Raw genomic sequence first — 10,697 nt, 5'->3', positions numbered from 1 at the left:
TTATTATTATTATTATTATTATTATTATTATTATTATTATTATTATTATTAAACCCAGTATGAAACATACCTTTTTGTCCACAATTTCCATGAAAAAGAACCTTTGCCGGGGAGCTACATCTGAACTCTTCTCTGCAGAACCAAGCTCTGTGGCCTCAAAACGTTGGAAACCTTTGAGAGCTAGAAGTGATTGCAAAGTGGAGTTTAGCTCTTGAGATTCTTGCCCAGGCCTAACAGAAGCAAAGATGGAACTTTGAGGAATGTTACTCACCTGGTTCAGTGCTGCAACGCCACTGATGGAAGCTACGCCCCAGCAGGATGAAGTGTCGAATGACAGCTGGTCGAGCACTAGAGCCTGGTGTGAGAGCATATGGTTCAAAGGACACACCTTGAGGACCACTGCAGCAGAGGAGAACATACAACAATTTCTTTTTTAAAAAATATTCTTTATTGATAGTTTTTAAAAATTTAAAGAATCTTGTCACAGTTTAAAGTAAAAAAGGTAATTTCCCTCCCACCCCTCCCCCTCTCCTAGGATTAATTCAGTTCTAGTTACACTATACATATAGCAATCCTTTGTTTTACCTCCTTTCTTTTCCTATTTTCCAGCCTCATCTCCCATCATATATAATGTTTATCTTACATAAAAGAGTATAGCTTTATATGTATCATAGGTATGTTTTAATCATATATTTCCATAACATTACAAATTACTAGTTAGACTAAAGAAGACCCAAACATTACTAACTATTCAGTTCCAATCATCTCTTTTCACAAAACTTATATAACAGTTCCCAAGTTTGGTCCTCATTTATATCATCAGCTCTCATATACGTTGTTAGTTTGTCCACATCAATAATATGATTGGTTAGTCGGTATCAGGTGCATTTCCTTCCTTCCAATACCTCGCTATCGTCATTCTTGCCGTAGTTAATAAATATAATATTTGCTTCAGATATTTCCTCACATTGTCATCCTCTATCATATTTAACAAACACATTTCAGGTTCTAATTTTATTTTATTTTTATTTGATATATTTCTTGAATTATTTTATGCACATCCCTCCAATATTTTTTAAATTTTTGGACAAGTCTACCACATGTGATAAAAAGTGCCAGGTTGCTTCTGACATCTCCAACATAAGTCATCTTTCTTTATATAAATTTTTGCTATTCTTGATGGGGGTAGATACCACCTATGTATCATTTTAATAAGGTTTTCTTTTACATTCATACAAAAGTTAATTTTAAATCCTTCCCCCAAGCTCTTTCCCATTTTTCCAACAATATACTGTGTCCAACATTTTTAGCCCATTCCACCATGCATGGTTTGATTGCTTCAGCTTCTAAATGTAATTTCTAACAGTATTTATATAATCTTGACATTGTTCCTTTTTTATTGTTACTATTTATGATATCATCCAACTCTTCATAACATCGGTTATCCCCACATTTTCCATATCATTTGAATACCTTTCTCTCAACTGTCGGTATTGAAACGAATTTGCATTTAATTCTTCCCGACTTTTCATTATTAGTTTCCCATTTTCCTTTTTCAGTATAACTTCAACCATTCTTTCATTGGTGATTTATCTCTTTTTAAAAAAGCCTCATGTGGGGTTGCCCAAACTGGAATTTGTCTATATGTTTTTTCTTTATATTTTTTCCATACTCTCCATAAAGCTTTCCTTATAATATGATCATTGAATTGTTTATTTTGTTCTATTTTACTATACCATAAGTATGCATGCCAGCCAAATAATGTATTAAATCCTTCCAGATTTAGTAAATGTTCATCTCTCAACTGAATCCATTCTCTGAGCCAATCTAAACAACAAGCATTGTAATAAATTTTTGGCTCTGGTGACAATAACCCACCTCTTTCTTTAGTATCTGTTAGTGAGTTCCATTTTATTCTTGCTTTCCTCCTGGCCCAGATAAATTTTGCTTGTCCCCCCCCCCCAATTATCGAATATTGAATCTTTTAGGACAATGGGTAGGTTTTGAAAAACAAATAGCATTCTTGGTAATATTCTCATTTTTATAAGTGCAATTTTCCTCATCAAAGATAATTGTATTTTCGCTCATATTCCTAGTTTCCTTTTTATCTCTTGCCAAATACTTTTATAATTATTATCAAACAGTTTGGAATTTCTTTTGGTTAAATTTATACCTAAATATTTAACTTTCTTTTGAATTTTCCTTTTCTTTCCGTAGGACCGTATACTCCTTGAATTAAAGTTTTCTTATCATTCATACATATTTCTACTCCCACAAATCTTACCTCTTTGTCATTTTTTTTGCTTTAATTTGGTTTTTAACAAAAATTGCCACTCCACTTTTCTTCTTCTCTCCCGCACTTATGAACACCTGTCCTAATTTTGGATTTTTTAAGTATTATTTCTCCTGTTTCTTAATCCAAGTTTCTCATACACCAATTTCTACAATTTCTAAACCTCTTGTGTTATTCTTCCCTTGTAAGGATGTACCCAAGCATAGTACATGGTACCACCTCAGATAATCCACCAAGCCAATTGTCAAAGAAGTCCAACCTCAGTATCTACCTGACTTTTTCAAATACTTTGACAGTGGTGTCATTTGCCATAGTGGTGACCAGGTTCACTATCTCAAGCATGATGGAGGGAAGCAGGAAGCGGGACACACTCTCCGTGGCACATTGTTGCACCGAAGGACACCCTGTGGCAGGAAGGAAACACCAAACAAGCAACAAGTAACTGAAAAACATTTATTTTAAAAGGTAGGAGCTGAAAAACCTGATACCAGCAGTAAGCTTTGAGAGATAGATAGGTTTTTGGCTGTTAACTGGCTGTTACAGAAAGATCTTTTAATGGGGTGTTGTATTTTTACATTCATTACCATGCTAAAATACTTTAAAAACTGTTTTAAGTTGGTGCTGCTATTATTATTATTATTATTATTATTATTATTATTATTATTATTTTAAAATCCCTTTGCATTATAAATTATTTTATCTGTGTTCTGCTTTAACTGTGTTGTCAGCTGTCTTGGAGTCCATATTAGGAAAAAGAAGCAATATGAAGTAAATTAAGTTAAAAAGACACTGCCTTTTGGACAGACACTAAGAACAGCCTCCTGTCCTGAGACAAAAGAAATAAAAAGCAGTCCTCAGTGTAATTGTGTTTTTGCACATACGAAACCTGCACTGACAGAGCTAGGCGTGTTATGCTTTATCATCTGTTTTGTAGGCTGTCACTTTCTCTCATTCTGCATCAAAAGCCCCAGGCTCTATGGTCAGAGTTATGAGAACAATTATTAAAAACATGTACATAGAATTTTTTGGGTCACAGTATCCAACTGATGTATTTGAAAGACAGATTGATCATATATTTGACACATCTATCATCTTCTTCAAATATACAGGGTGTGTGTCCACATAAGAATAATAGTGGGAAACATGCAAGCAGCTAAGGGACAGCAGGCTCAAAAGGGGTATATCCCCCCATGACCATATCTGCTTGACCTTATTCTGGTTTCTGAGCCTTTAACATCATCCATGTATTTGCAAGCTTCTCTTCCAGAGAAGTGGAACGTCATGATTCTTTTCAAAGACATAGCCATGCTCGTCTGAAAAACCAGTACGCGAAGGGACCTTGTGACACCTTTGAGACTAACTGAAAGAAAGAAATTGGTAGCATGAGCTTTCCTAGACTTGAGCCTTCTTCTTCTGAGGAAGTAGGCTCAAGTCTACAAAAGCACATGCTACCAACTTCTTTCTTTCAGTTAGTCTCAAAAGTGCTACAAGATCCCTATTTGCATAATGATCATGGTTCTTTCTTTACTTTAAGCTCAGAATTTAAAACTCTTCATGAACAGGAAAGTAACATCAAGTTGTCTTTCTGTTTGGTTCAGCTGAGATTGACTCAAACTATGAAAGAACAGGCCATAAAATTTCATTACATACCCAAACGATTCATGAATGCCATCCAGGACTGGCAAGTTTGACTGAAAATGGGGTGCAGGATTCCAACATCCCCTTCCTCTAGTTGGAAGGCTCGACGCCTGTGAAAAGAACATCCAATATTTAATGTCAAAATCTTGGGGATAGTAAGGAGGACCACAGAAGGAACATAAAGCCAATAAAGCAGTCCCCTCTGCTTAGACTTTTCTTAGAATCTAAGTTATGTTTCATTTCAGGAGCTGGTTTGAGGAAGGAGAGAGAGTCTGAGCTTTGCAGACATAAGCTCTTCTCTCCAACTAAAGAAGAGGCTGGATTTTACATGGAATGAGGGGGTGGGAGAAACAAGGTTATGAATCTTACCTCTGAGTCTGCCCCTGTTCAGCAGCTGCAGCAACACGTTCCTGGCTGGAAGGCTGCTTCACACTCTCAGTCTTGTGGCGACGGCGGGTGCGACTCTCTTCAGGACGTTCCAGCACAATATCATCTGTGGTCTTGGGGCTTCCTTGCTCCACCGTCTCTGGCTTGCTCTGAGAATCAAGGCAACACAATAAAGAGAGGCTTGCATATGACATACCTACTTCCCATTACTTTGGAATGGAATGCTTCAGGCCTTAGTTCCTAGCAAGTTACTGTATCAACATTACTACTACCCTTAGCATTTATGTAGCACTTTTAATGTGTATGCATTTTCAATAATCTTTACCTTGCAGGTTAAGTTAGTGCTCTTCTAATGCATTTAATTGGAGGGGGGGGGCGCAAATTTTGTGACTACAATTCTAAACCAACTTAAGGTGGCAGAAAGCCACTTTGGAGAAAGTGGGTGCAACTTAAACAAAGACATATTGGGATTGTACTGTAAGATAACGAGACTCATCTAAAACTACTTTACTGATCTGCAGCCAGAATGCCAAAACGGCAAGAATTTGAGAGTAAGTAAGTTGAAAACCACACTTGTCTGGGATGGTAAAAAACAAGGAGGCAGTGGTTTGCTAAGCATCTAGTGAAGTACATTTGGTTTGCGTGGTTGTAAGCTAGAACAGTTCTCCACTCTTCTATATTGCTTCTTTAATCTACTACTCTTTGTTTCTCATCACTCACCATGCCTTTAATACATCCTTAACACATGCCCTTAATTAGATTCCACCTATACGTAAGGAAAAACTTCATGACAGTAAGAGCTGTTTGACGATGGAACACACTACCTAGGAGAGTGGTGGAGTCTCTTTTCTCTGGAGGTTTTTAAACAGATGCTGGATAGCCATCTGTTATGGGTGCTTTGTGTGTTCCTGATGGCAGGAGGTTGGACCGGAAGGCTTTTGAGATCTCTTCTAACTCTATGATTCTACATGCCCCACCATCATATTCTCATAAAGTAATTACCAGCATATCCCAAAAACTGCGCCGCCCCATTCTGTTGGAGGGTGTGGCTGGCTCACCAGCAACTGTGGCAGGCACAGGGAAATTCAAGGAGGGTGGACACACTCTGCCTCCAGTAGGCCGAGTCAGTCCCTTACTTTCAGACATCGTCCGCCGCAGGCTTCCTGAAAACACCAGAACCTCTGTTAAAACCATACTTCATTAGTCAAAATTACTCCAGAGACACATGCCTTGTCCATCTCTGAAGCCCCAGGAAAGACAAAACTGATGACAGGCCTTTCCACAGAATGAATTGTCGCCTATCTTTTTGCCTTCCTTGCTTTCATAGGACTGGAAATAATATAGCATCTCGGGGAAGCCGCATTGACTTCAGTGGGCTTCATGTAATACCCAGAAAGATGGGGCTCTGAGTAAAAGACATCTGCTCCTATTCAAAAAGGCCACATCTTTGGATAAATTCATTGCACAATACAGATATCAACGCTGGCATTGCCAGGTAAGACTAGAATAAATAAATGTCGTCTGAGACCCTGAAATGCCATTGCAATCATCCTCTCAACCAGAGGACTTGCAGTCCAACACACGTGGAGGGCACCAGGTTGGAGAGGGCTGCTGTAGATAATGAGCTAGAGAGATTAATATTAAAACTGGAAATAAAGCAACATTGTAAACTGCAACACATTACCTGTGGGCTAGCATAAGACTTGATACAAGATCAAGATTCTGGTGATTCAGAAGCAGGAAAGGGCATCAGTTCCACACTAGACTCTTACCAATGCTCCCTGGATCTTCTAGTTCAGAGGACAGTTCAACACACAATGGATTGGGCAGCACACGGAATTCCATGAGTGCATCACAGAGTGCATGGCGCAGAGCACTACGCAGCTTCTCAGACAACTGCAATAAGCTGATGTTACCCTTTTCCCAGATATCCAAGCGTACCAGAGGACAGAGAGCTGTGGAGTGAAAGCAAGTATCAAGAAGATGGACCTTAGAACAGGTGTGATAAATACTGGCCTTTAGCCAACTTCTCCATTAAAATCCTGGAGACCACCTCAACTTCCAGATATCCCCAGCGTCATTACTCAGCCCCTAAGTTGCTACTTTTCCCAGAGAGAGAGGTAAAAGATTGAAATCCTGCTTTCCCACCTGGCTGTGAAGTACCAGGCTCAGTCTCGTGCTTGCTAACAGCAGTCAAGCTCTCAAAATCTGCTTCCTGAAGGAATGATGTGTTCAACAGTGCAGTGGGTGGCCTCACCCAGCGAGCCAAGGAGATGGGGTTTCCACGATCATCCACAAAGGACAGAGCAATACACGCAATGCCTGCAGGGAGAAGTGAAAAGTCTGTTTGAGATCCAAAAGTCCCAGTCCACCATGAGTAATAAGTACCTAGGAGACAGCAGCATTGGAGAACTTGTTACAGACACATAGCCATCCTTGGGGTGAAACTGAGGGAGGTAAATAACTAAACATATATCTAACCAAGATGGCAGGCAGGAATGAGGGATAGAAAAAAACAGCCAAGGAAGTCAGCACACACATAAGGTAAAAGAAAGAAGAGACCTGCACCCGCTAGAAACTGGCTGCAAGCTTTCACCTGCAAGAAGGAGGCATTCATCACAAGCTCAGCAAAGGCATCAAGGACACAGGAAACAAATTACCCATCTCTGGGCATCATTGCCTAAGTCCAGCCAACAGCAGCAAGCAAGCAGCTCATCCCTCAAGTTTTGCCAAGAGGAGGTTCCAGTTTACATTGCTGAGCAAAGTGATAAGTGAAAACTGAGCCTCTATCTTCAGTAGGACTCAAAACATCTTACTGCCTTCCTATCAGTTTGACCTTTGCATGATGTAGACTTCCAATGGAAGAAAATGCCCATTGTCACAGATACAAGCCCCAGAAATCCTCCTTAGTAAGTGGATACTACTAGAATTGAATCAGGTCCAGCATTACCTTTTCAATTTAGTGGCCAGATGAAAACAAAGACAAAAGAACAGCTAGCAGTGGCAGCTGTCTCACTGTAAACTGCAGAGTAATAAAGCTGGAGGGACCAAGAGATCACTGTGTTTTCCTGTCTAAGGAACTACAGATTAATCCACACTTCAAATATAAACCACAAGGGAAGAGCCTGCTTGAAAGGGCCCTTTGATCAACAGGCAACACTAAACAGCTCAAGTGAGCCAACCAATATGCTACAGAAGAAAGCAAACTACCATCCTCCATGTCCATCAACCTAAGGTTCTCAGCAAATATCACTTGGGGGAAATGTTCAGCCTGATGGTAAATTTGCAATCTGCTCTGATTTGGGGGGATTTATGTAGGATTTTGTATGCCTGAGTCCACCGAACAGCCGGGAATGGTAAGCTATTTCAGTTCATCAACTTGTCACTAGTTACAGCAGTCCCTATCTGATACAATAGAGCTCCATGTTATTTTTCTACAACCCCAAACTAGGTGGGAGAAAAATTTCACATGGAATCTAAACCAAAAATAAGGCACCAGAATAGATTTCACTCTACATATTTATGAAGCTCTTTTGAGGTCTACAGAGATCTTTACACCTATAGCTGTTCTGAGGCTTTTGTATTTTTCATCCAAAATCTAACAGTAAATATGTAGTCATTAATTTCTATATTGATTTCTTTTTTTTAACCTGAACAATTAATTCTAGCTTAGCTAGGTTCCTTTTGAGGCCAGAAATGGGGATTGCCAGTTAGGAACAATCTATTGGAAAAGATCTGGAAAAGAACAAAAGTGGAAAAGTAGGCAATACAGAGCAGAAGCCAAAACCATAGCAGGCACTAGATCAGGATGAAAATGGGAGCAGCACTGAAAGAATTCAGTGGACCATTGGAATCTACAGGAAACTACCTTGAAACTGGGAAGGTGGAAACAGGTGCTGCACAAGATCCAGCATGGAACCTACATGACAGAAGAATGTTCAGACGCACTTTGAAGTGGTGTGTTACCTGCACAACCAGACCATGGTGCAGGTGGAAAGTGAGGCAAGTGTATGCCAAAGTATATATACAGACATACAAGTACACAAACACACTGATGTAACACAAAACAACCACCAATTGGAAGTACCAGTCAGTGACAGCTTCTAACAGCCCACAGATTACTAACTAAAACACCCCACTGCAACTCAAACTATCACAATTGCTGCCTGAACACTGCTTCTATGTTCAGCATCACAAATCCATCCTTACAATCTATTTTAGTTCCTAATGCACTATATCATTTCCAACAAAGGTGTGTTTAACACTCTTTGATAATTATCATCTACTCTCAAGGTCTTTCTGAGTCATGAATGGTTCGTGGATCATTCTTAATTCTATAAATAATCACCCATCCTACTGGGGACACAACACAAGGAATATACAAGCTATCATGGTTTAACCCACGAGGATCAAGGAGAAAGCTTGATCTTCTAGTTCTTGTATAGGCATTCTAATCCACACACACACATACACACACCTCAGACTGCCACATCCCTTGGAGAGGACACCTATGGCTCTTTTCCTTGACAGACTGGTCCATCAGAATAACAGGCTCAGGGTGTAGAAAAAAGTGTTGCTCATTACCTTTTCCACCAGTGCCCTGGCCTCCAGGCTTGTTATAGAGGTAGAGATCAAGGTCAGGGCTGCTACTGCTCTGGTGGAAATAGTGCTGAAAAGCAAGGTAAGAATTACTCAGATGCCCTTCTGTTAACAGAAAGTGAATCTTGGGGTGCCTTAGTATCAAAAGTGGGGTATAAAATACAGTACAGTAAGTATATATGATCCTTCCTTTGATTGAGCATTTATTAACATTGCTAGGCTCTGGCTTGTTCTTCAGTCCAATAAAAGGTTCACATAACAGCAGAACAAATCATGACCATAAAAATAGTTCCTAGCCTTTCAGTAGCTAGGACCAAGCTAAGATGACACCTCTGGATATTTATCCCATAGCCCTCTGCACATAGGACAGTTCTTCAGAACTGTCCGCAACACTCCTCAGTATGCAGCAATGGCCATAGGAAGCCACACTTACCTTGAAATGGTTTTCCACATTGCTGTCTGTGTACTTAGGTGTGTGCAGAAAGATCAGCAGGTTCTGACGTAGATAGCAAGCCACAGCTGGGAGCCAAGGTAGGCAGGAGGGCGGAAGAGTGAACTGCAGCACTTCAGTGGGTTGGCTGCCAGGGGGTTGTATGAACTGCAAGAAGATTAATCAGTCACTGGTCTGACCTTATGAGCACACACAGTCCAGAAGCCTGGAGATTTTAGTAATCAAAACTTGTCCAGGACAACAGAATAGACCACAGTTTGGAAAAGTTACATTGTTGTCAGATTTCCTGGTTTGCCCCCTCCCCCAAGCTCTGGATCAATCAGACTGATTGTGAGAGCAGGGCAAGTTCCCTGTAGTCCAATTTAGGGAACAGCTATTACCTCTACATCGGCTGGTGTGAGCTTACAAGTCCTCACAAGCATAACTGTGATGATATCCAAGGTGGCTTCATCCAGACGTCTACGTAGAACTTTTACTAGCTCATCTGTAATCTCAGGTCCTACAACAAAAAGTGTTGTAATAAGGTTGCTTTGTCTTCTAAGAGTAGCTGAGATAGGAGGTCTGCCCCTCTTAAAAGTGAACCAACAAGGTAGTCTTGCTATCTTATGCCACCTGCTGTCAAAAAAATGAAGTTTGCCTTTCTGCTTACCCACCCTTTCCTTCACAGCTTTCACCTGCCAGTTCTTGAGTTTGCAAGTACCATGTTAGTTGCAATTCCAGAGCAAAGAAACATGTGTGCTAGGGGGAACTGTTTGACAACAATACGGCCAGGCTTTGCCATGGGTAGCACTGGGGAGACATGAGAGGGAGTTGTGGTGCTGCCCGCAAGACATGAGATGAGAGGTGAAAAATTGAGCCTCAGGCAGTCCAAGAATGCCCACCCCATGGGCAGTTCCAGAATCCCAGGTAGTGCAGTGTACAGGAAATGTGTGAAGCATGGAAAGTAAAGAACAGAACAACAACAACAAAATCACTCCATCCTTAGAAGGGATCCTTCTCCCCAAAAGCAGCCAAGCTGGCTCCCAAGAAAAACCCTTGAATATAGATTTTGTTACTGGACTGCAGATGAAACAAAACATTAAACAGATGTGGGGGCAATGATGGACTACTAATGGTAATAAAATCAAAGCAAGCTGTTTCATTTTGAACTATAATGAAGAGTGTCAACATATATTTCAAGGGGAACACACTACTAAATGTAATATCTGCCTTGACTTCAATATAAATGGGGACCAATTTTCTTGCTAGTAGCAGCAGAATCCCTGCAAATCTCCCTCACTACTGTCCCTTCCACCTTCTGACATTATTCTGGAATAGTATACAGCCTAC

The 10,697-nt window shown here is 40.3% G+C and overlaps 1 protein-coding gene across 11 annotated transcripts in view; it reads right to left on the bottom strand.

Moving 5' to 3' along the window:
* SZT2 (SZT2 subunit of KICSTOR complex) overlaps nucleotides 1-10,697 on the bottom strand; it is a 109,409-nt gene that overhangs the window by 18,418 nt on the left and 80,294 nt on the right. For all 11 annotated transcript variants that reach the window (XR_006103497.1, XR_006103498.1, XR_006103499.1 and 8 more), the window contains 11 exons: nucleotides 9,749-9,867; nucleotides 9,351-9,515; nucleotides 8,903-8,987; nucleotides 6,467-6,640; nucleotides 6,091-6,273; nucleotides 5,321-5,481; nucleotides 4,301-4,467; nucleotides 3,944-4,041; nucleotides 2,565-2,697; nucleotides 272-399; nucleotides 71-180 (listed from right to left, as the gene is read on the bottom strand). Coding sequence is in view for 8 of the 11 variants with exons in the window: in XM_042463011.1 (XP_042318945.1) it covers nucleotides 71-180; nucleotides 272-399; nucleotides 2,565-2,697; nucleotides 3,944-4,041; nucleotides 4,301-4,467; nucleotides 5,321-5,481; nucleotides 6,091-6,273; nucleotides 6,467-6,640; nucleotides 8,903-8,987; nucleotides 9,351-9,515; nucleotides 9,749-9,867 (1,523 nt within the window). In the remaining 3 variants the exon portion in view is untranslated. The remainder of the gene's footprint in view (nucleotides 1-70; nucleotides 181-271; nucleotides 400-2,564; nucleotides 2,698-3,943; nucleotides 4,042-4,300; nucleotides 4,468-5,320; nucleotides 5,482-6,090; nucleotides 6,274-6,466; nucleotides 6,641-8,902; nucleotides 8,988-9,350; nucleotides 9,516-9,748; nucleotides 9,868-10,697) is intronic.

This window comes from Sceloporus undulatus, chromosome 4 (genome assembly GCF_019175285.1).
Source record: "Sceloporus undulatus isolate JIND9_A2432 ecotype Alabama chromosome 4, SceUnd_v1.1, whole genome shotgun sequence".
Classification (NCBI taxonomy): Eukaryota; Metazoa; Chordata; class Lepidosauria; order Squamata; family Phrynosomatidae; genus Sceloporus; species Sceloporus undulatus.
The sequence above is the reverse complement of the archived record's forward strand: the minus strand, read 5'-3'. Positions and strand labels throughout refer to the sequence as shown.